Genomic DNA, 25,574 nt, shown 5'->3' with positions numbered 1-25,574 from the left:
TATAGAATGGAAAAAGCTATTGCATTACAGAATGGGAATTATAATAATTTTAAAAAGATATGAGGGCCATTAATGACATATTCAAATGATTTGGCACCTTTACAAGACTGAATGAATATATAATGAAAAAGTTAGAATATGATAATGATTGAAGTATGGAATTGGGAAGGGATGGGGGGTGGGATATTTTATAATTTGGTAAGATTTATGGTTAAGAATGTACAAGTGATTGTGTATAATATATTGTATAAAATTGTAAACTTGTTGATTGATGTAAAAATGAATAAAGAAGTTAAAAAAAAAAAATATGTCCAAGACTGAGCTGCTCCTCTTTCCTCCTAAACCCTCTGTTCCTCCTCCTCCGCCATCATCCCAGTCTCCTCTGCTCGCAACCTTGGAATTGTCTTCGATTCCAACCTCTCATTTTCTACGAACATCCAACAAACTGCTAAGGCCTGTCACTTCTAACTCTACAACATCACCAAAATTCACCCCTTCCTCTCTGAGCACACTATCCTGGATCCTTATCCACATTCTCGTAACTTCACGCTTAGATTACTGCAATCTACTTAAAACATAAGAATTGCCATCTCCGGATCAGACCCTGGGTCCATCAAGTCCGGTGATCCGCACACACGGAGGCCCCACCAGGTGTACCCTGGCCTAGTTTTAGTCCCCATATCACCGTATGCTTCTCAAGGGAGATGAGCATCTAATTTACTCTTACTCGTATCACTGTATGCCACTCTTAAGGAGATGTGCATCTAGTTTACCCTTAAATCCTAGAACGGTGGATTCTGCAATTACCTCCTCTGGGAGAGCATTCCACTGTGCCACCTCTCCCCCTTGCAATCTGTGCAAAACTCTGCTGCACAACTCATCTACCAACCTCGCTAAGCTCATGTCACCCTTCTCCTTAAATCACTTCACTGCTCCCTTTCCACCTTCGCATACAGTTCAAGCTCCTACTGCTGACTTACAAGTGTGTTCATTCTGCTGCCCCTCAATATCTCTCTTCTCTTCTCTCTCCTTATATACCTCCCAGAAACTCCGTTCCTCAAATAAGCTGCTCTTAGCTTTATCCTTCTCCTCCACTGCCAATTCCAGACTATTCCTTTCACCTAGCTGCCTCCTATGCCTGGAATAAATTACCAGTTTGTCCGCCAAGCCCCTTCCCCTTATCTTAAAAGTAGACTGAAAACCCAGCCAGTAGATTAACTGTATCCATGACTTCCTGTTTGTCTGTTGAGATTGTAAGCTCTTTGGAGCAGGGACTGTCTTCTTTGTGACTCTGTACAGCGCTGCATACATCTGGTAGCACTATAGAAATAATTCATAGTAGTAGTAGGGAAAGGAGATGTTTACATTTCCTTAAAGAATAGGAGCCACATAGAGCCATCAGTGTCAGCCACTCCAGGTGGTTCTAGAAGGCGGCATTTATTTTTAGAATACTAGTGTAGCAGTTAAAATATGCGCATAATTTAGGATTTTCAACATACAGAAGCCGTAGAGCTGGTGCAAAAGCTCACACCTAGATTCCTAAAAGTACATAAATCCTGCACAGAGTCCAGCCATAGTGGCCCGCGTTCTATCAACACACCACTGCATTCAGGCACCATTTTCTAGAACACACCTATGCATGCATGTACTGAGATTCTGGTGACTTAGCCCCCTTTACAGAATCACCTCCTAAAGGCACTAGATCCCCCCACCCCCCCCCTTTGTGAATGTTCAGCAGCACTGAAAGGGGTCTACATTTACACTCACTTTTGTGTGTGTAAAATTACACAATAGTTACTACTTTCAGAAGCATAAGCGCTATTCCGTGAGGGCACATGTTAATTCTAGGCAATGGGTGGGCCATGAAGAACCACTGTTACAAATACCCAGCAGTCTGACACAATCTGCCCCATGTGAACTCTGCTTTCTTACAGTGGCATAGCCGGACCAGTTATTTTGGGTGGGCCTCCCAACCCCTCCCTTTCCTCCGTCCCTGCATCTGGTATTTGCCCCCATCTGCAACCTGGTAGCTCCCCTTCTCCAGTGCACCTCACCATGTTCGCAGCTGGAACACACATTGGCTGCCTGTGCTGGTCTCTACAGGCTTGGGTTTCAGTAGGTTTCTACTTAAATAGATAAATAATATAACTAAAACTAATTAAATTTGTTCATGTGCTATTAAAATCATATTTATTTGGGGGGTATGATCTTATTCTATGGAGGATTAGCCTAATGGTTAGTGCAGTGGCCCGAGAACCTGGGGAACTGGATTTGATTCCACTGCAGCTCCGTGTGACTCTGGGCAAGTCACTCAACCGTCCATTGCTCCAGGTACAGAATAAGTACCTGTATAGAATATGTATCCACAGAAAGGCAATATATCAAGTCCCATCCCCTTTTGTTTTATTGTATGAGGATGTGCTAATCTCCTGTGTCTTTCCTTTCAGACCTGCCACTTTCCTGTCTGCTTTCTCTACCCTCTCTCAGTCAGTGTGTGGAGCACTTCAGGCCGTACTGCATCGGGTCTCGGCCATATTTACTGCCGTCAGTCTAAGCCCATCCTCTCATCACAGCTCATTAATTTCTCCAAGTCCAGCTGCAAGTACCCATTCCAGAGTCTTACCTGAGGGGATATTTCTCCCCAGGATCCCGTCCTAGGTGTAAGAGCAGTGGGATTTTTGTGTGCTCCTCCTGCTCATGGGTGGTGACTCCGCTTACATTTTGTCCTGGGCAGAAATCCACGCCCTGTGGAGAAATGGGGAGAAAAAGCCTTTTGAATAAGGGAAGGATGGGGCTGGTTTACAGAGCAAGGCAAAGGAAGGTGAAGTCATGAGGCATTCGGACCAGACCTTTAGGCTTTAAAACAACCCCCTGCCTGAAACAGTAATTTCAAATGTATAAATGAGAATACTGGGGCACAGGCTCTGCCCCTGCAAGAATAGAATAATTGTTGCATAATATTCTGATGCATAGAAAAAGAGCGGGAGGCCAAGTGGATCCCCCGAAACAAGGGGTCCACCACACGCGGGGGCTCCTTTGCGTCTGCCTCAAAACGCAAAACCGAGCAAACCTGAAGAAGCAGGTCCCCCTCAAAAATGCACACCACAGACACATCCTCACCAGCCGGCAGGTCTGCAAAACCTCTGCCAGTGACATCTGTCCCCCCCCCCCCCCCAAGAGGATCCTGGAGGTCCATTAAGGGATCCAAGTCCTCTTCAACCAAAAATGTCTCCCCAAATAAAAGATCCTCATCCCAAGAGATCCTCGGCCGCTTGGATGAAACTGGGAGGACAGGATCAAAACCGGCGCAGAGGTAGGTCCGAACAGGGGTGGATGCAGAGGGAGAAATCCCTCCCCAAAAACCCAAGACCCTCCAGAGCAGCATTGAAGTCAGCAGCACACTTCAGCCGCCGACATTGGAACTCCTGTTGCTGAGTTGAACATGCATGAGAGAGCCAACACTGACTTCAGTGCTGCTCAGACAGTACAGGTGGGGCCTCATGCAGGAGACATCTTTGGCTGACAGGGTTTGGTACCCTTGTTGGCTATTAAATCATGTGGCTATGTAGTGTCAGTGTCCCAAGGGAAATTTAGAACAGGACCTTCCCCCAACCTTAGAGTTTTAGGAGGCAGATGTTACTTTTCTTTTTCAACATCACATTGTAATATAACACTGAAATTAAAGAAATTACAAAATAACCACCACAGAAAATACAACAGACAAAGTAATTCTTTCTAGTCTAATAATATCCCACCAAGTAACTCCCCTGCTTATCTACAGACTTTTCCAATCCAGAAGGATCAAAGAAAATGTGAATTAGCAGCTTGGTAGGAACTAGGAAACCAAACATTTTCAAAGGAATTTGAAGAAAAAGAAGCACCCAGGGATTACTCCATCCACAATGTGCTTTCTCCTTGGTTTTAAAGTGCAGTTCTTTATTATCAGGACAAAGTTTTGAACAGAACATGGCTAATTAAGCTGCTAAACATGCACTTTTTTTGGTATGATTAAAAGGTGGTGCACAAACACCCAAAAAGAATGAAATCCATCTCCTCTCATCCCTTGAGGTGTCTTGGCTCGGATAACTAGTGTAAGATTTCAACATCAATCCTTTATCTTACTCAAGAGTCAAATGATGCAAGCAGGGTCACTTGAGTTGCGATACCCTTCTGTGAAAATTTTAAGAAATTAGAAATCTTACACCGAATAGCCTGACCGCACCCAGAGGACCCACCTGAAGATAAGCAATAACAATTTACAATGTAAACGCCACAATTGAGCAAGGACAATACCACCTGAAAATCACCCTTCAGTAATATCTCAGCAGAAAGTAAGAGTTTAGGGAAAATGCTAAAAATTACAGATGTTCCATCTTCCTGCCTAACACCAGACCACCAGACACCCTTGAAAGCCCAGCCTGCAGTACTGAAGCTGGGATCCCAGAGGAACTCAAGCTCTGCTCCAAACCAGCAGAAGGATAAATGTGACCTAACAGCGCCCTTCATCCTAGTTACAGTATGCCATATATCCACAAGGGTTACTCTTCCGACTCCCTCACCTGACCCCATGTCCTCATAGTACCAGGCATGGTAGAGGTCTGAATATTACAACTCTCAAAACAGCAGGGTAACTGGTTTATGGCACAGGACCCAGATTCCAGACAGTGAGGGTGGGCATTTGGACACCATCCTGTGAAGACTGACAGTGTGAGAGTGTGTGTGTGTTGGAGGGGGGGGGGAGTTAGCGTCTCGAGCCTTTCACAAGTTAACCCCTCTACAAAGCCCAAACAGGAGGCTCTTGGTGGAGAAGGGGGGGGGGGTCAGCCACCCCCTGTATTGACCGAGGCTCCTGACCAGATCGGTGAGGGATTACCTGCTCCATTTGTGCCCACGAGTTGCTCCAGGTCCAGTAATGAGCTTTGTACAGCCCGACTCTCGCAGCCATCATCTCATTGCCACGGTAGTAAAATATCGGCCTGTGAGAAGAGGGTGCAGCTGTATGACAAACGGTCAACACCAATGTAGTCCATGTAGCGAGTTGATCAGGCAGATTCATGGCTATCTCAGTTACACGTTATGCTCATTAAGTGCAAATTCCAGCCACTTTCCATCTAGATTCTGTCCCTTTGCACACCTCCCTATAAAATATGCGCATATTCACTGGAATTTTGGTATATATACATGTACACATGTGCGACACACGTTTATTTATTAGGAATAACATAGGGTTACCAGATGTCTGGATTTACCCAGACATGTTCTCTTTTTAGAGGACTCTCCGGATCTTATGGGGCAAAAAATACAATCCTTTTTTTACAGAAAGGGTGGTAGATGTATGGAATAGTTTCCCTGTAGAGGTGGTGGAGACAAATATTGTGTCTGAATTCAAGAAAGAGTGGGGCAGGAGAGGAGATAGTGGATGCTGCAAATGAGCAGACTGGATGGGTCATTTGGCCTTTATCTGCCATCTTGTTTCTATGTTAATTTGGGCAGAGCCAGCATTTAACTGATTTGCAAGGATATTCAGTCTGCATGAAGAAATTTTGGACAACAAAAAGGCCTAACTTTATCTGGTCTAAATATAGTTGGTGCCTGGTTAACCTCTGGGTGTCTGCACTTACCCGGATATTTAATGCTGGAGGCCAGACATTGCCAGGCATTGAATATCTGGACCTAATTTAGAGGCTGCAGACTGAATATTGGGCCCTCACAAAAGAGTGGCACTGTTACCCCGCTCACTTACAGACCAATGTTGTTCCTTTATCTGGGCTTTTAGCAGCCTGCCGAGACTGCAGTGATCAACTGGGGAGCTGGTCCTTTGTGCCGTTTCTCCCTGGTCCTCCCTTACCCATTTGTAACCCTTCGTTTTTAGATTTGTGGCAGTAACCCAATATACAATGCCAGTACTTTTAGGGGCTCACCGGTCAATCACTCTGCTCTGCAGGAAGACTGGTGAAAGGTCGATGCCATCGATCGTTCTATCATGAGGCGGCTGCAGTCCTGCTAGAGATAGGGCCGTGGTGAAGAGATCCATCACACTGCTCAGCTGGTGGCTCACCTGGAACCAGGAAAGTCAGAGGGCAGCAGTGATAAGAGGACAGTGCATGTTCATATGTCATCTGACCAAATATCCCTGCAGACCCAGTCCAAGCCATTGATGCCACAGGGTGAGGTGGAGACAAATATCCCTATATTTTTATTATTATTTATTTTAAAAGTTTCTATAATGCCAAAAATCTCAGATGTTTCCAAGATTACATACATAGTCCCTCTATAAATGCCCTCAGGCTGTAGGAATCACTTAGTAAAGGTATCTGCTGTCATTTGATCACAAGAATGCCAGCTGACAAATTCTCTCCTCCCCGAGGCTCTTGCCCTGTACTGGTAAATCTGGGTTCTCTGACAGCTCCTGGTGAGGACTGGCTCCTGCCCCCCAAAGGCCCTGCTCCCACATCGACTTCCCACTACCGGTGGAGTCCTTTCAAATCCTCATCACTTCACCTCACGATGGAAAACAGGAGGGTGGTAAGGGAGAAAAGAACAGGATAATATTTTTGCAAGCCTCAAAGTCATTTATATTTTTTTAAAAAGGAAGAAAAAATACCCCATATTCCATTCACGGTGATTTTTTCCTCTCTTTTCTCTATAGTCTCCTTAAAGAAAAGAATCTTAGCCCTGGCAAGTGAAAGCCTCCAGCAAGATCAGATATGGCTCTATCAGCAAGGAACAGGCACATTATCCATGCAGTGCAAGGCCTCTCCTCAGAGCCTGGCCATTTGCACACAGTGTCTTTTAAGAAAATTAAATAGCTTTATGCACACTGCACACAGCCAAGACAGGCTTACCATTCTTATCAGTGCTTGCAAGCTTTAACTAGGAATCAAAGGCGACCATTAATAAAGGCAGCCCCCTCCTGTTGAGAAGGCAAAGAAAGGGGGGGAGGGGAAGAGGACGAAGCAATAAATAAATAAAAATTGAAATTCACTGAGCAAATGTCAGGCACATTTTTTTATACTGTAAAATCCTTTGCAGTTATCATCATGTACAGACTTGATATCCTTGTCCAATTCAATTTCAATTTTCACTTTGCAGGAGATATCAGGGAAAGGTAGGAGCACTGCCTGGGGCTGATAGGGTCTCTTCTCCTTCAGGGAGCAGGTGCAGATGAGGAAAGTGACAGATGCAGACAGGAGAATGGGAATTTGCTAAAGCAAGAGATCTGTCTGGCTAGAAATCTCAACGCGTGTCTAGTACACAATTACCCGATTAAAAAGACGTTAAGCATTAAATGTTTAAGAATGCAATGAATGCAGACACTTTCCTTACCATGTGCTTGGACACCTACTTTCCCTCTGTCCCACACAACTCTGTTATACTAGTGCTGCTGGATTACTGCAACACTATCTACCTAGGATTAACTAAAGGCAACTTGCAAAGATTGCAATTGATACAAAACACCGCGGTCAAGCTGAATTTTGGGAAACGGAAATTTGACCCTTTGCTGGAAAGGCTACACTGGCTTCCTGTCTGTTTCAGAATTCAATTTCAATGTATCGTTTTTAAACTCCTGTTTGGTATTTTTTCTCCTATGGTTCTGTTAATCTGGAACGCTCGAAGATCTTGTTTCTCACGAAATACACAAAGATTAAAACTCTCTTGCCCTTCTTTTAAGGGAATTAGATCTAAAGGAAAACTGACAAATTCTTACATGTTTAAATTAATGGAGGTTTGGAATTCAATCCCATCTATGATAAGAGACTTGAACTCCCTTCAATTATTTCACAAAGCACTAAAAACCTTTTTATTTTCTAAGCATTAGCAACTCGCTCTGTTTAAATCTCTTTTTATCATTACCTGTATATTTAGGTTTATCTGATTTTTTTTTCTTCTATTATTACTGGTTCACCTTATGAACCAAGTCGAGCTTCACTTTTTTGAAGATGACCTGGTCCATAAAATTTTTTTTTTTCCCCTCTTTATTCATTTTTAATCTCTCAACAAATGTACAAATTAAACCATACATATACATGAAAACATCACTTGTATATCTGATAAGAATAACAACAAAAGGTATATATATATAACCCCATACCCCACCCCCATCTCCGTTATTATATTATACACAATAGAATAACCCCCAACCCCCTCTTTATTATTTATGGTGTATATTTCAATAAAATAGAGTAAATGGTGTCTAATCATCACAAAAAGATGTCATTGGCCCCCATATTTTAATAAATGTCTTATAACTACTGTTCTGTACAGCTAATGATCTTTCCATTTTGAACATATGACATAATGAGTTCCACCAAAAGTTGAAATTAAGCTTACTGCAATCCTTCCAATTATTGGTGATATGTTGAATAGCGACTCTAAAAGTTTATTGTTAACTGATGATATCCGACTCTTTTTTCTCATAGCTGTTCCAAATAGAATCGTATCATAAGATAGTGCTACATGATTTTCCAGTAAACAGTTTACTTGATCCCAGATAGAATTCCAAAAGGCTAAAATATAGGGACAATAAAATAAAAGATGATCTAAAGTCCCTATGTTAAGATTACAATGCCAGCATCTATTAGACTTTGAACTATTCAACTTCTGTAATCTAACTGGGGTCCAAAATGCTTTATGCAACAAAAAAAACCATGTTTGTCTCATAGATGCAGACCTTGTACATCCTATCCTCCAAGACCAAATCTGTGGCCATTGAGAAGCTGAAATCTGATGCTTAATCTCAATACTCCAAATATCCCTAAGACCATTTTTAGGTATTTTTTTTACTAAATCAGTAATAGTTTTATACCACTGCGCAGCCTGATGACTCAGAAAATCTACCTGAAAGCATGAGAATTTCAAACTAAATTGAGTATTAAGACTTTGCCATTCAGGGAACCCAACCTGAATGGCCTGCTTCAATTGCAACCATTGAAAACATTGTGATTTATTAAGCCCAAATTTATGCTGCAATTGTGTAAAATCAAGCAGTTTTCCATTTAAAGTCATCATTTAAAGTCCGTATTCCTGCAATTATCCAATGCCTTCAGATGATCATAAAACCGCAAATTTGGATCTTGGGGTTTAGCCAAATGGATTGATTTGTCGATAGGAATAATAGTTAAGTTATTAACAAATCTTAAGGTTTTCCAAGTGTTCATCAGAATTCTATTTTCCTTATATACTCTGGGCATCTTAATACTAAGAACATGACTAAGATATAAAGGAGACATGAGTCGCCATTCCAAATATAGCCAATCTGGTGTGTATTCAATGAGCCCATAAATTTAAGGATTAGTTTAGTTTAGTGATATAGGTGGAAGGCAGTACCAGATTTACAAACCTCTCAGTACTGTTTACCTGTCCTGCAGGTATATGTCCCGGCCACCAAGCAATGGCTGGCTCTCTCATGCCACCTTCAAATGTTGTATGCTTCCCACACAGGAAAGGGCCATTGCAGCCTCCTGAAGAAAAAGAAAAACAGATCAGAGCCTGCATGTTCTGCGCCTGTGTGTGAAGCAATTGCAGGGTCCCAGGCGTGATGCTAGTTTTCAGGAAATCAGGCTTATATGTAGGTTCCAATAAAGTTCATAATAAAATACAATCAAATTTATTGTGGTACAAGAGATCTCAAGGCCATTCAGGTCACTCTTCAGACGTGATTGCATGGAAGGAGGAAGGAGAAGTTTCTACTCGTAGATGGCGATGAAACTGGAATTCCCATAGCAGAGATTTTGGGAGGTGCTGAATGCCACCCCATACACACCCGCAAAGACTGGAACATGTGCACTTTTATGCGAGATGGATGTGTGTTTGGGGTGGGGAAGGGGATCTTTTAGTGGAGTCACAATGGACATGCGTTCTTTATATTACATATGCCAACACTGTTCTCAGCTTCATAGTTTGGCTGGGGCAGTTTTATAAAGATAAACACAAGGGTCGATAGTCAGCCGGCAGCAATGAGAATATTTTAAACATGATCAGAACTCGCTAATTTACACCCAGATATTCAATGCTGGGCTATATTTATTCATTGATTGGTTTTCTAGCCCATTCCCAGGAGCCCAGAACAGGTTACAATTGTACATTCATAGTAAGTCTGAAGACATTAGACAGGAGAACAATAGACTATATACAAGCTATTTGTCTAAGGTGACCTTATACATTAGGGATACACCATGACTTTGGGCAGTTAGGAGGGATTCTCTAAATGGTGCCTTCTTTTAGGCATTGGCACAGGATACCTGGTTAGCAGTGATATCTGGAGGTTTTATGGGTACAACCAATTTTCAATGTGTACTCATAAAGCTAAGCAGACAGACAGGGCTGGAGATTTATGCGAATCTGCATGGATAGTGCCGTCCAAAGAGTTTTGGCTTCTTGGACCATGGGATGATTTGCCAAGGACTACTGAGCAGAGATGGTGAGCATTTATCAAAGAAGGAAAGAAGTGCCTTTAGCAGACTGGCTAAGCTACTGAAGAGGGCTTTAAACTAGAATCATTGGGGTTAGGTGATCAAAGCCCCCAGGTAAGCAATTAATTAAATACACACAAGGAAAAAAGGGGGCAATATCAGGAAAACAGTATAAACTAATGTCCGCAGTATAAGAAATAAGGTTTTAGATCTAGAGGCTGTGATGAAAGAGGGCTCATTTGATTTAGTGGCAATCATGGAGACATGTTTCATGAAGAACTATGATGTGGATTTAGCTACACCAGGCTATAACCTGTTCAAAAAAGAGAGGGTAGGAAGAAAAGAAGGGAGGGGGGTGTTTACGAGTATTTTAAAGATCATATTAAAGCCACACAATTGCAGGACCTACACGGTAAGGAAATGGCACTATGGGTCAATCTGGAAAGAGGGAATGGAAGATATAAATAGGATGAAATCAGTCCACAGGACAGTTACTAAATGGCTGATGGTCTTCATCATAAGGTGTACGAGGACAGAAGTCATTAATAGATTCCCCTAATCTATGTTAGAAGATTATAAATAATGCTCTTCTATTTTGTATATTCCGGGCTCCTTTGGGAGGACGGGCTAAAGAAATAAATAAAATCTAGCTTCATGTGAAGAATCAATTCTTGTAAACTGAGTCGAGCCCTTTTTTTTAGGGATGGCCCGGTATAGAAACCTAAGAATTAGATTGGATATGGCAGTCATTCAAATGTTTATGTGGCATAAATGTGCATGAGGAAAGATCCATAATCTGTTATTGAGAAAGACATGGGGGAAACCACTGCTTGCCCTGGATCGGAAGCATGGAATGATGCTACTCCTTGGGATTCTAGAATCTTGTTACTCTCTGGGATTCCGGAAAGCAATGTTACTTACCGTAACAGTTGTTATCCAGGGACAGCAGGCAGCTATTCTCACTAATGGGTGATGTGATCCAACGGAGCCCGGATGCGGACGCTTCTTTGAAGAAAACTCGAAATTTCGAGTCGCCCGCATCACGCATGCGCCTTCCCGCCCGATGCACTGGGCGTGTCTCCTCAGTTCAGGTAGCTCGCAGAGAAGCCAACCCAGGGGAGGTGGGTGGGACGTGAGAATAGCTGCCTGCTGTACCTGGATAACAACTGTTATGGTAAGTAACATTGCTTTATCCCAGGACAAGCAGGCAGGTATTCTCACTAATGGGTGACCTCCAAGCTAACCATAGTGGGATGATGGGAGAGTTGGCAACTTAGGAGAATAAATTTTGTAGTACTGTTTGGCCAAACTATCCATCCCGTCTGGAGAAGGTATCCAGACAATAGTGTGAGGTGAAAGTATGAACCGAGGACCAAGTGGCAGCTTTACAAATCTCAATCGGTGTTGATCTGAGGAAGGCTACAGAAGCTGCCATTGCTCTGACCTTGTGGGCTGTGATTTTTCTGTCAAGGGGCAATCCAGCCTGGGCATAGCAGAATGAGATGCAAGCCGCCATCCAGTTGGAGATGGTGCGCTTGGAAACGGGGCGTCCCAACTTGTTCGGATCGAAGGAGATGAAAAGTTGAGGAGCAGATCTGTGAGGTTTGGTGCGTTCTAGGTAGAAAGCCAAAGCACGCTTACATTCCATAGTATGAAGAGCAGATTCTCCAGAGTGAGAGTGTGGCTTCGGAAAGAACACTGGCAGGACGATGGATTGGTTGAGATGAAATTCTGAGACAACCTTAGGAAGGAATTTCGGGTGTGTGCGGAGAACCACCTTGTCATGATGGAATACTGTAAAAGGCGGGTCCGCAACCAAGGCTTGTAGCTCACTGACTCTTCGGGCAGAAGTGAGGCCAATGAGAAACACCACTTTCCAAGTGAGATACTTTAGGTGAGCCTTGTGGAGAGGTTCAAATGGAGGTTTCATAAGCTGAGAAAGAACCACATTGAGGTCCCAAACCACCGGAGGCGGTTTGAGGGGAGGATTGACATGGAAGAGTCCTTTCATGAATCTGGAAACCACCGGATGAGCAGAGAGAGCCTTGAAGAGGCTGATGGAAAGCAGCAATTGCACTAAGATGGACTCGTATCGATGTAGACTTGAGACCAGAATGAGAAAGGTGCAAAAGATAATCCAAAACTGAAGACAAGGAGGAGTGTTGTGGCTCATGATGAGAACACCACCAAGCAGAAAATCTAGTCCACTTTTGGTGGTAGCATTGTCTAGTAGCGGGCTTCCTTGAAGCTTCCAGGACATCTCTCACAGGTTGAGAAAACTGGAGAGGGGTTACGTTGAGAGGAACCAAGCTGTCAGGTGTAGGGACTGCAGGTTGGGGTGAAGCAGAGATCCTTGATGCTGTGTAAGCAGAGATGGAAAGACTGGTAGAAGGTATGGCTCCCTGCTGCTGAGTTGAAGTAGAAGGGAGTGCCAAGGTTGTCTGGGCCACCGTGGGGCAATCAGGATCATGGTGGCATGGTCTGACTTCAGCTTGACTAGAGTCTTTTGGATGAGAGGAAATGGAGGAAACGCATATAGAAAACGATTCGTCCAGTCCAGGAGGAATGTATCTGCCTCGAGGCGCTGAGGGGTGTAGATCCTGGAGCAGAAGTGAGGCAGTTTGAAGTTGTGGGGGGCTGCAAAGAGGTCTATCTGAGGCGTTCCCCACAGAGAGAAGATATGATGCAGGGGCATGGAGTTAAGGGTCCACTCGTGAGGTTGCAGAAGACGGCTCAGGCTGTCTGCTAAGGCATTGTCCGCCCCCTGAATGTAGACCACTCTGTCGGTCCATGATTTTCCCTTCTCTGCCAGGCAGGACGGCGGCGTAGACCTGGGAGGGATGGGATCGCTTCAATGATGACTCCACCAACAGGGACTGGTGAGAGAGTTGAGAGTTGTCGAACCCTTTGCGATGGACCATGGAGTACCTGGTGTCCAGTTTACTCGGGACAGCAGGGATGGAGTAAGGTGTCTCGATGCATTGAGCGAAAATCTGGTCCAGAAGCTTGTGCAACGGAAGCTTAAGGGACTCAGCGGGTGGTTGAGGGAGGCGCATAGTCTCCAGGTATTCCTTTGAGAATTTGGAACCCGTGTCCAATGGTATGTCCATGTCCTCAGCCATCTGTCGGAGGAACGAGGAGAAGGACAGTTGGTCTGCCGTTGCCTGGCTCCGTGATGGGCTCGATGAGGTCGAGGCTTCCGGGTCCACTGGGGACAGAGACCAAGATGGTAAGAAAGATCCCATTGTGTCCTCGAGTTCTGGCATCGGTGGAGGTGAATAGTCCAGGTATGCCTGTTTCTGTCAAGATGAGGCGTGCCTGGATGAATGTCTCGTGGAATGCCTCGATCGGTGTCGGGAGGTTGGCCTCGATGGATGGGGTGAGGCAGGCTTCGTTGAGGCCCCCAGATAGTGGATGGGACTGGAAGCGGTCGATCGAAGCAGGGGTTGCTGCCGTAGAGGCTCGAACCCCGTCGGGATGATCGGTTCCAAAGGAGGCATTCGCAAAGACTCTGCTCCTTGCATTGAATGAATCGGCTCCAACGGAGGCACTCGCAAAGACTCTGCTCCTTGCATTGAGTGAATCGGCTCCAACGGAGGCACTCGCAAAGACTCTGCTCCTAGCATCGAGTGTATCGGTTCCAAGGGTGGCATGGGCAAAGACTCTGCTCCTTGCGATACATGCATTGTTGCCAGACCAAACACTCGCAGACACTCTGCTCCCTGTTGAGAGTGCGTTCCCCACTGAGGCACTGGAGGCGGCTCGACCTCGCGGGAGGCCACCGCGTGCCCAGGCTGGATTTGGGAGAGAAGCTGAGGCCCCATCGTGGTAAAGAGCTCGATGAAGTGCTTCTGTAGCATAGTCTGGAACGAGGCCGGCAAAGATGGATCCGCATCTGAAATAGCGGGCCTCGCGTTCCCTCGGAGCAGCGTGTGAGTGCTTGGACTTCGAGGCCTTGGGCACTTTCAACACGACTGGGGAAATGGGCTGCTGGGCTACCTGACCTGAGGAGGTTGAGGAAGGCATCGCAGCAGGCATTGGAGTCTGAGCCGGGACAAACGAGGCGGGCTTGATGAGACTCGGCGCCACAGAGGTGGAAGACTGTGGGGCTGCGGATGATGTTGAAGGTACAGGTCCCTTTGAGGTCGACGGCTCCGTTGAGGACTCCATGAAGAGCGATTTCCATAGGACGCAATGACGCTTGAAAGCACGTGCGGTGAGTGTGGAGCAAGGCCGGCATAATTTCGGGATGTGTTCAGGCCCGAGACATTGAACACAGTGTCGATGAGGGTCCATTAGCGAAATCGCGCGCTGGCACATAGAAACATATGGCAGATAAGGGCCACGGCCCATCCAGTCTGCCCACCCTAATGACCCTCCCCTACCTTTACCTTGTGAATAGATCCCACGTGTCGATCCCATTTGGCCTTAAAATCAGGCACGCAGCTGGCCTCAATCACCTGAAGTGGAAGACTATTCCAGCGATCAACTACCCTTTCAGTAAAAAAGAACTTCCTGGTGTCACCTCGCAGTTTCCCGCCTCTGATTTTCCACGGATGCCCTCTTGTTGCCGAGGGACCCTTGAAAAAGAAGACATCTTCCTCTGTCTCGACGCGGCCCGTGAGATATTTGAACGTCTCGATCATGTCTCCCCTCTCTCTGCGCTCCTCGAGTGAGTATAGCTGTAATTTTTCTAACCGTTCCTCGTACGGGAGATCCTTGAGTCCCGAGACCATCCGAGTGGCCATTCTCTGGACCGACTCCATCCTCAGCACGTCCTTGCGATAATGCGGCCTCCAAAATTGCACACAGTATTCCAGGTGGGGCCTCACCATGGATCTATACAATGGCATAATGACCTCCGGCTTACGGCTGACGAAACCCCTGCTTATGCAACCCATGATTTGTCTTGCCTTGGATGAAGCTTTCTCCACTTGATTGGCAGCCTTCATGTCCTCACTGACGATCACCCCTAAGTCTCGCTCTGCTACCGTTCTTGTTAGGATCTCACCATTAAGGGTATAAGTCCTGCATGGATTTTGGCTACCCAAGTGCATAACTTTGCATTTTTTGGCATTGAAACTGAGTTGCCAGGTCCTAGACCAGCGCTCCAGTAGGAGTAGATCGTGCATCATGTTGTCGGGCATTGAGTTTTTGTCCGTTGTGCTTTTGCCCACTACATTGCTTAGCTTGGCGTCATCGGCGAATAATGTTATTTTACCTCGGAGCCTTTCTGTCAAGTCACTTATGAAGATATTGAACAGGATCGGGCCCAAGACCGAGCCTTGGGGCACTCCACTGATCACCTCCGTCATTTCAGAGGGGGTGCCGTTTACCATTACCCTTTGAAGCCTACCTCCAAGCCAGTTCCCAACCCATTTTGTCAATGTCTCGCCCAATCCTATAGAACTCATTTTGCTTAGCAACCTGCGGTGTGGTACTCTATCGAATGCTTTGCTAAAGTCCAGGTATACGATGTCCAGGGACTCCCCAACATCTAGCTTCCTCGTCACCCAGTCAAAGAAGCTGATCAGGTTGGATTGGCAGGATCTCCCCTTAGTAAATCCATGTTGACGGGGATCCCGTAGGTTCTCCTCATCAAGGATTGTGTCTAATTGGTGTTTGATTAAGGTTTCCGTTAGTTTGCTCAATACTGATGTGAGACTCACCGGTCTATAGTTTGCTGCCTCAATTTTTGAGCCTTTCTTGTGAAGTGGAATGACGTTAGCCGTCCTCCAGTCCAATGGGACGCTGCCTGTACTAAGGGAGAGGTTGAAGAGCGCGGACAGCGGTTCCGCCAAGACATCACTCAACTCCCTGAGCACCCTGGGGTGTAGGTTGTCAGGCCCCATAGCCTTGTTAACCTTGAGCCTTGACAGTTCATCGTAGACACTGCTGGGTGTAAACTTGAAATTACTAAATGGGTCAGCTGAGTTAACCCTTGTCTGTAGCTGAGGGTCTTGCCCCGGCGCTTCTCGGGTGAAGACTAAGCAGAAATATTCATTTAATAGTTGTGCCTTTTCTGAGTCTTTTTCCACATATTCTCCGTCTGGTTTCCTAAGACGTATTATCCCTCCCGAGTTTTTTCTTCTGTCACTGATGTACCTGAAGAATGATTTATCTCCCTTCTGGATGTTCTTTGCTAGAGACTCTTCCATGTGGAATTTAGCCTCCCTGACTGCTGTTTTGACGGCTTTAGACTTGGTCAGGTATTCTGCTCTAGAGTCTTGTTTCCCTGATTGTAAGAGATGAATGCTTTTTTCTTCTTCTTGATGAGGTCTGAGATCTCCGCAGTGAACCACTGCGGCTTATTGTTCCTACGCCGTTTACTTACTAATTTAACATAGCGGTTTGTCGCTTCCTGTATGGTGGCTTTCAGAGTCGACCACATTTCTTCTACGCTATTGGTTTCTGCTTGGCTTTGTAGCACCTGGTGAACAAATTCTCTCATGTTCTGGAAGTTTGTGTCCTTGAATTTGAGGACCTTGATCAGTGTGGTAGGTTTAGTGAAGCACTTGTCACACTTTTTAAAACTGGTGATAGGTCGGGACATAGGCCGAAAAAGCTCTGCCGCAAGATCAAAGCCGCGGGGCTGCGGCCACGTGGCCTAACCGGTCGAATGGTACGAAGAATTTTTTTAAAAAAACAAACAATAAAACATGATGAAAATCAGCAATTACGATCAATTAAAATCAAAACTGCGGACTTAGAAGGCACAAGCGAAGGAACTTTGCGCAGAGAGTCGAAGACGGACTTCTCGGCTCCGCGGAAAAGTAAGAACTGAGGAGACATACCCGGTGCATCGAGCGGGAAGGCACTCGCGCATGCGCGGTGCGGGCGACTCGAAACTTCGAGTTTTCTTCAAAGAAGCGTCCGCATCCAGGCTCCGTTGGATCACGTCACCCATTAGTGAGAATACCTGCCTGCTTGTTCTGGGATAATCTTGCTATTCTTTGAGATTCTGTATGGAATGTTGCTACTCTTTGGGATTCTAGAATCTTGTTACTCTCTGGGATTCCGGAATCTTGCTATTCTTTGAGACTCTGTATGGAATGTTGCTACTCTTTGGGATTCTAAAATCTTGTTACTCTCTGGGATTCTGGAATCTTGCTATTCTTTGAGATTCTCTATGGAATGTTGCTACTCTTTGGGATTCTAGAATCTTGTTACTCTGGGATTTCGGAATCTTGCTTTTCATTGAGATTCTGTATGGAATGTTGCTACTCTTTGGGATTCTAGAATCTTGTTACTCTCTGGGATTCCGGAATCTTGCTATTCTTTGAGATTCTCTATGGAATGTTGCTACTCTTTGGGATTCTAGAATCTTGTTACTCTCTGGGATTCCGGAATCTTGCTATTCTTTGAGATTCTCTATGGAATGTTGCTACTGTTTGGGGTTTTGTACTAGTGACCTGGATTGACCACCGTGAGGATGTGCTACAGTGCTAGATGGTTCTTATGCTCTTATGACCCTTACTTTGTGACTGATGGATGCTACATGACCTTCTGCTCATAGAAACATAGAAATTGACGGCAGATAAGGGCCACGGCCCATCTAGTCTGCCCACCCTAATGTCCCACCCCTACCTTCGCCTTGTGAATAGATCCCATGTGACGATCCCATTTGGCCTTAAAATCAGGCACGCTGCTGGCCTCGATCACATGCAGTGGAAGACTATTCCAGCGATCAACCACCCTTTCTGTGAAAAAGAATTTCCTGGTGTCAGCTCGTAGTTTCCCTCCCCTAATTTTCCACGGATGCCCTCTTGTTGTCGTGGGACCCTTGAAAAGGAAGATATCTTTCTCCGCCTCTATGCGGCCCGTGAGATACTTGAACGTCTCGATCATGTCCCCCCTCTCTCTGCGCTCCTCGAGTGAGTATAGCTGCAATTTGTACTCACTGCTCTGCACCTCCTAAAGACCCCACAGGTGAAGCTCCCTCCCATAATACTCTCCAGCTGTAGACTGTCACCTTCTTCTAGCCCTGCTGCCACATTCCAAAAAGAGGTCTCATCGTATGTATTATTTCTATATATCACATCTGAACAGGAAACGTCAGTCTAAGGTGCTCCGGTACAACAGCAACCTTTGATTATTGTTATGAGGAGCCACAGTAAGTTGCAAAGAATGGAGCACAAGTGAGTGTATGTCTGTGTGGGAGCGTGCAGGTGCTGTGTCTACAGTGAGATGGTGAATGCCAGTTAAGGAGTAAATCAAGGCCTGTCAGCATATCAGAAAACTAGACCCATTTGCCTTAAATTCCTACCTTCTTTTGGACCAGAACTTAGAGAAGCACCATTATCAGAGGTGAAAAACACAAAGGTGTTTTGGGCAATGTCTTGATGTCGGAGGTAGGCCAGGATTTTCCCCACGCTGTCGTCTATCTCTCGTACTGCATCACCGTAGCTACATATTAAGAGCATCACAAAAAACAGTGTGAAATGCTTGACTGGTTCAGACTGAACCCTCCTAACCTTGCTACAAAGCTCCCAGACTTGGTGTACAATGTAAATCCCAGAATTAGAGTGTGACTTACTGTCCCCTGAGAATATCCTGTCATCTCTGGGAACTGTGCTGTGTGTTTACCATCTGCAAGGAAGGGAAATGTCTCCTGTCCATTCTCTCACACTGTTCTTTATCCCACTCAGAACTGGCTCAAGTGATTGTAGCACCTTGAGCCAACTTTTGCATTGGTGCCTATCCCTGCAATTTGGTATCTCTCTTCCCCCAATCAACTTGTGAGTTGGTATCTCCTCTATTAAGTCTCCCCCTCCTGCTGGCATAGGTAAGGCCACCGATGATAAAGGGTGCCAAATCCCAGTCTGGCATCTATCCCTCTAGAAGTCTGAAGATAGATCAGACTGGAATTTTGGCACATTTTTATCAGCTCAGCACATTTTTATCAGCTCAGCCTATGGACCAGGGCCTCACCTGGTCCATAGGCTGAGCCAGCCCTGATCCCACTTGCTGCTGATTCGTAACATATTCCCAAAATTTCAGGAACTTACATGCCTCTCTGGCTTGTGCCCAGGAAGCGGCTGGAGGCATAAACAGGGCCATGAGTAGCGTCGATGGCCCAGTACAAAAAGAATGGCTGCCCATTCAGGTGCTGCTTCTCAATGAAATTGAGCGCTTCCTGAAAGAAACAGAAATGAAACTTAAGCAGATTTTCTCCAGTCAGTCCCAGGTGAAGAGGAAAATGAAGGCGACAGGTCAGTGGATGGGTACTGCCATCTTCAGAAGAAATGCCAGCTCGAAGGGCTGCCCAAGTTCCCCTCACATCAATTACGGCTCCTGAATATAAGCTCTACTTTTGGTCAAACTCAGGAGCTTATGTTTTTATCTGAAATCTTCTGGTCAGAACATGTGTACTTTTGAAAATACAGAAGTAGACACTTCATTGTGATCCCCGCCCCAGTTGCACATCCATTAAACCTGAGCAAATATAAGAATAGCCTTACTGGGTCAGACCAAAGGTCCATCAAGCCTAGTAGCCCGTTCTTACGGTGGCTAATCCAGGTCTCTAGTAGCTGGCCAAAATCCAAAGAGTAGCAACATTCCATGCTACCGATCCAGGGCAAGCAATGTTCAAAGATCCCATTTCTGTAGGTGCTGCTGTTCTGTTTATCTTCTCAAGGATAACACCCAGGTTACAGTCATGGACCCTTCATCTTTTGAAATGAGCAAAGGATGACATGAGACTCAAAGGCTTCTGGGAGGCTTGACAAAACCCTAAAGACTAAAATTGCTCTATACAGAACTGTGGTAAAGCCTCCATGGCTGGTCCTTCTACAAACAGACCCAATTAATGCCTGTCTTCTCATCACCAAGACATTTCAAGCACAGTCAGCTCTCTTCATATCTGAGCATCAAATAAACCAGGTTAGTTTGATTAAAACACACAGCCAGACCAATTAATTAGATAATCCAAAGACTGTTCAGGGCTTAATTTGGAAATAAAAAGGAAGTGAAGCTGTGGAGCCAAGGGCAAGAGGGAGACTACTTTGGAGGAATGAGCTGAAGCAGAGCACCTCTGCTGCTCTGCAATCTAAAAAGAAGTGGTGAAGCTCGATTCCAGGTTGTTCCTCCAGGAATTAAACTCCATCTATTAAACTATGTGCTCAGAGGGCCTCACTGGAGTCTATTCTGTAAAGGAACGTGGATGCCTGGGCTCCTTTCTAGAATATTATTGTAACTAAACTAAACCTTGAACTTGTATACCGAGTCATCTCTGAAAAACAAGGCTCGACTCGGTTAACAATCGTTGCAATTAATAGAAAGAATTGACCTCATGGAAACTTATCTGCTAGAAAACACTGAAACAAAGTAGTTTTCAGAATTTTTTTGAAAAACTTGAAGGGATAGACAGGATCTTATTTGAGAAGGCAGGTCGTTCCAAATTGCTGTTAGTAAATAGGGGAAGGAATGAACAATTTTACTGATAGATCTGGCACCTTTTACAGTGGGGAAAGAAAGTTTAAATACATGGATAATTCTGCAACTTGAGGATCTTGAAGAATTTAAAGCTAGAGGGACCAACAAATCAATGGCACCATATAATATTTTAAAAAACTATTCAGGCACATTTAAACTGAACTCTCAATCGAAAAGGAAGCCAATGTAAACTCCTTAACAGAGGTTTTACCAAAGATCAATCTTGCGGCAGTATCTTGAATTAACTGGAGTCTTTTTTCATTTCCTTTGCAGAATGATGGATTGGACCAAAATTGCAAAATGATGTTGATAAAACAGGTGACGGACACTTTTCAATGTATGCATATTGAAGAAACATTTCTTAATCAAATGGTTTATCTGACAATGGAAAGAGAGGGAGGTATCTAAAAAGATTCCCAACACTCTCTAGGTGAAGACTCAATTGGCAGAACATCACCGGAATTAAGGGTAATTGAACTAGGAAGATTTGCAATTTCTGGACCAAACCAAAGTAATTTTGTTCTTGCTGTGTTTAATTTCATTTGAACCAGAGATGACGACGACTGTACTTTGGATAAGCAAGAATTTATGTTGGCTTTAAGATTAATCAAATTAGGATCGACTTCAAGCAAAATAAAAATTAGTAAGTAAATAGCGATTTGATAGGACTTAGTTTATATCATTTTAACGTAGTCATGTAGATATTAAAGAAGATAGGAGATAGCGGGGAACCCTGGGGAACACCGCAATCTGGTGACCATGTAGAAGATGTTGTGCCCCCCAAATTCACTACATAAGACTGCAATGAAAGAAATCCTTTGAACCAGGTCAGAACTTTATCTTCCATGCCCATATCAAAAAGCAGTTACTTACAGGTGTTATCCAGGGACAGCAGGCAGATATTCTCAATATGTGGAAGACGTCACCGACGGAGCCCCCTAGCGGATGTTTTCGGAAGCAAACTTGCTTGAAGAGGGAATGCGTCTCCTCAGCGTGGCCTCAGTTCAGATAGCTAGCAAAGAAGCCAACCACGGGGAGGTGGGTGGGTTGCGAGAATATCTGCCTTATCCCAGGACAAGCAGGCAGCGTATTCTCAACATGAGGGAGACCTCCAAGCTAACCAGAATGGGATGGAGGGAAAGTTGGCAATTTAGAAGAACAGATTTTGCAAAACGGACTGGCCAAAATGGCCGTCACACCTAGAGAAAGCATCCAGACAGTAGTGCGAGGTAAACGTATGAACCGAGGACCAAGTGGCAGCCTTACAGATTTCCTCAATCGGAGTCGAGCGGAGGAAAGCAACAGATGCCGCCATCGCTCTGACCTTGTGGCCTGTGACTCGACCTGGCAGGGAGAGACCAGCCTGAGCGTAACAGAAAGAGATGCAAGCGGCCAACCAGTTAGAAATGGTCCTCTTGGAAACAGAGCGACCCAAGCAATTAGGATCGAAGGAGATGAACAGCTGGGGAGCAGAACGGTGAATGGCGGTGCACTTCAAGTAGAAGGCCAGCGCATGCTTACAATCTCCAGGGTGAGAATGGGGCTTCGGAAAAAACACAGGAAGAACAATGGATTGGTTGATGATAAACTCAGGCAAGAACTTAGGATGGGTACGGAGAACCACCTTATCATGATGGAAGACAGTGAAGGGTGGGTCCGCCACCAAGGCTTGAAGCTCACTGACCCGACGGGCAGAAGTGAGAGCAATAAGAAACACAACCTTCCAAGTAAGATACTTCAAGTGAGCCCGCGGGGGTTTCATCAAACGAGCAAGGACCACGTTAAGATCCCAAACCACAAGAGGAGGTTTAAGGGGCAGATGAATGTGGAAAAGGCCTTTCATGAAGCATGAAACCATGGCGGATGAAAAGCAGCAATGGCACTAAGGTGGACTCGAACTGAAGAGGACTTGAGTCCAGCGCCAGACAAGTGTAACAGATAATCCAGGACAGCAGATAGTGGCTCCTGCTGCTGAGTAGCACACCAGGAAGAAAAGCGGGTTCACTTCTGATGGTAACATTGGCGAGTGGACTCATTCCGAGAAACCTCCAGGACGTCCAGCACAGGCTGTGAGAATTGGAACGGGGGCATTAAGTCTTGAGGAGCCAAGCCGTCAAGTGCAGAGACTGAAGGTTGGGATGAAATAGAGAACCTCGACTCTGCGTAAGCAGAGTAGGAAAAACAGGCAGAAGAAGAGGCTCCCTGGAACTGAGCCACCGAGGAGCTATCAGAATCATGGTGGACCTCGAGGACTTAAGCTTGACGAGAGTCTTCAGAATCAGAGGGAACACATACAGAAACAGGTTTGTCCAGTCCAGCAGAAAAGCATCCGCCTCGAGCCTGAGAGGGATGTAAACCCTGGAGCAGAAGCGAGGCAACTTGTGATTGAGGGGGGTGGGGACGCGAACAGGTCGACGTCCAGAGTCCTCAAACGAGCGAACACCTGACGCAGGGTCAAGGAATGGATGGACCACTCGTGAGGCTGCAGAAGACGACTCAACCTGTCCACCAGACAATTGTGCTGGCCCTGAATGCAGACTGCTCGAAGGAACATGTTGCGGCGGATGGCCCAATCCCAGAGCTGAATTGCCTCCTGGCACAGGGACAGGGACCCCGTGCCCCCTAGTTTGTTGATATAATACATGGCGACCTGGTTGTCCATGCAGATCAGCACCACTCGGTCGCGAAGCAGGTGACAAAAAGCCTTCAGGGCGAGGAAAAAAAATCGCTTGAAGCTACAGCAGATTGATGTGACAAAGGCAGTCGGCCCTGGAACAAAGACCCTGAGTGTGAAGACCATCAAGATGAGCCCCCCAAGCATAGGTCGACGAGTCCATCATGAGGACCTTCTGCGGAGGGGGGGGCATGAAACAGAAAACCTCTGGAAAGATTGGAAGAGAGCATCCACCAACGGAAAGACTTCTTCAATAAAGTAGTCACGACAATGAGTCGAGAGACAGGATCTCGATCCTGGTTCCATTGGAACGCAAGAGTCCATTGAGGAATATGGAGGTGAAGTCTGGCAAAAGGAGTCACGTGAACCGTAGAGGCCATGTGACCCAGGAGGACCATCAGGAGCCAAGCAGGGCCTGAGGACAGATGGGCCACCTCTGGCATAAACGAACAAGGGCCTCTTGAGGTCGAGGCAAGAAGGAGCTGAGACGAACCGTGTCCAGGACCGCTCTGATGAATTCCAGAGACTGGGACGGACGGAGGTGGGACTTGGGGAAGTTCACCTCGAAGCCAAGACTCTGAAGGAGCAAGATGGTCTGATTCATCGCTCGCAGAACTTCGTGACGCGAGGACGCTTTGATCAACCAGTCGTCGAGGTAGTGAAACACCTGCAGGCCGCGGAGATGCAGGGCTGCAGCTACCACAACTATACATTTCGTGAAAATCCTCGGAGAGGCCACCAGGCCGAAGGGAAGAACACGATATTGGAGGTGGAGATCCCCCACCCAGAATCTCAGATACCGGCGAGAGGCTGGGTGTATCGGAATGTACCTGTATGCCTCCTTGAGGTCCAATGAGCACTGCCAGTCCCCCTTGTCCAAGAGGGGGTACAAGGTAGGAAGGGTGAGCATTCTGAACCGTTCCCTGACCAGAAACTTGTTCAGAGCACGGAGGTCCAGGATTGGACGCAGATCCCCCGTCTTCTTTGGGTACCAGAAAGTACCGGGAATAAAATCCGGTATTCCACTGGTCTGGAGGAACCTCCTCGACTGCCCGAAGGCGAAGAAGGGCCTGAGCTTCCTGCAGAAAGAGAGGCAGCTGAGACCGGACAGAAGGAAACTCTCTTGGAGGAAGGTCCGGGGGCATGTGACTGAAGTGAAGGGAGTACCCCTCCCGGATGATGGAAAGCACCCAACTGTCAGTGGTAAAACCTTCCCACTGGGCATAGAAATGATGGAGACGACTCCCGATGGGGAGGGGGGAAGGCTCCAGGAGGAAGGGAGCCCGTAGACTTAGACTGGAATTGTCAAAAAGAAGGCCCAGGCTTCGCCGGAGCCGGCGGCAGGGCCTTAGCTTGTCGCTGCTGCTGTTGTTGCGGCCGCTTCGAAGGAGGCCGAGAGAACTCAGGAGTAGATTTCCGCGGATACCTCCGGAGAGGAATTTTGTACTGCCGAGCCGGAGGGATCTTCGGCTTAAGTCTCACCAAAGAGGCGAAGGACCATTCGTGTTCCGAGAGGCACTTAGTGGCAGCCTCTATGGAATCATCAAATAGCTCATTACCCACGCAAGGGAGATTGGCAAGATGATCCTGGAGATTCGGATCCATGTCCACAATCCTGAGCCAAGCGAGGCGACACATGGCGATCGCAAACGCCATGACCCTCGAGGATAACTTGAAGGCGTCATAGGCCGCCTGAAACATATAGAGGCGAAGCTGGGACAGAATCTCCTCTAGGAGGCGAAACTCCTGACGACGAGAATCCGGCACGTCTGCCCGGAATGAGTGGAGGGCTTCCACACAGAACCGGAGATAGGACGTGAAGATAAAGTTATAGTTGAGGACATGATTCGCCATCATTGAGTTTTGATAAAGGTGGCTACCAAACTTGTCCATCGTACGGCCCTCCCGGCCCGGAGGGACGGCTGCATATACCTTTGAAGGGTTGGATTTCTTCAAGGAAGATTCAACCACCAAGGATTGGTGAGAAAGCTGAGAACTTTCGAACCCCTTGACCGGGATCGTCCGGTAACGGGACTCCAATTTGGAGGGAATAG

At 46.1% G+C, this 25,574-nt stretch overlaps 1 protein-coding gene across 7 annotated transcripts in view; it reads right to left on the bottom strand.

Annotated features, from left to right (window-relative positions):
- GALNS (galactosamine (N-acetyl)-6-sulfatase) overlaps positions 1–25,574 on the bottom strand; it is a 92,552-nt gene that overhangs the window by 17,495 nt on the left and 49,483 nt on the right. For 6 of the 7 annotated variants that reach the window (XM_033941342.1, XM_033941348.1, XM_033941345.1 and 3 more), the window contains 6 exons: positions 19,421–19,548; positions 18,679–18,818; positions 9,358–9,461; positions 5,922–6,058; positions 4,874–4,976; positions 2,624–2,745 (listed from right to left, as the gene is read on the bottom strand). In XM_033941342.1, the coding sequence (XP_033797233.1) occupies positions 2,624–2,745; positions 4,874–4,976; positions 5,922–6,058; positions 9,358–9,461; positions 18,679–18,818; positions 19,421–19,548 (734 nt within the window). The remainder of the gene's footprint in view (positions 1–2,623; positions 2,746–4,873; positions 4,977–5,921; positions 6,059–9,357; positions 9,462–18,678; positions 18,819–19,420; positions 19,549–25,574) is intronic. The other variant, XM_033941343.1, reaches the window with a different exon arrangement.

The sequence above is a fragment of the Geotrypetes seraphini genome, chromosome 4, assembly GCF_902459505.1.
Source record: "Geotrypetes seraphini chromosome 4, aGeoSer1.1, whole genome shotgun sequence".
NCBI lineage: Eukaryota > Metazoa > Chordata > Amphibia > Gymnophiona > Dermophiidae > Geotrypetes > Geotrypetes seraphini.
Note: the sequence above shows the minus strand (reverse complement) of the source record. Positions and strands in the feature narration are given on the sequence as shown.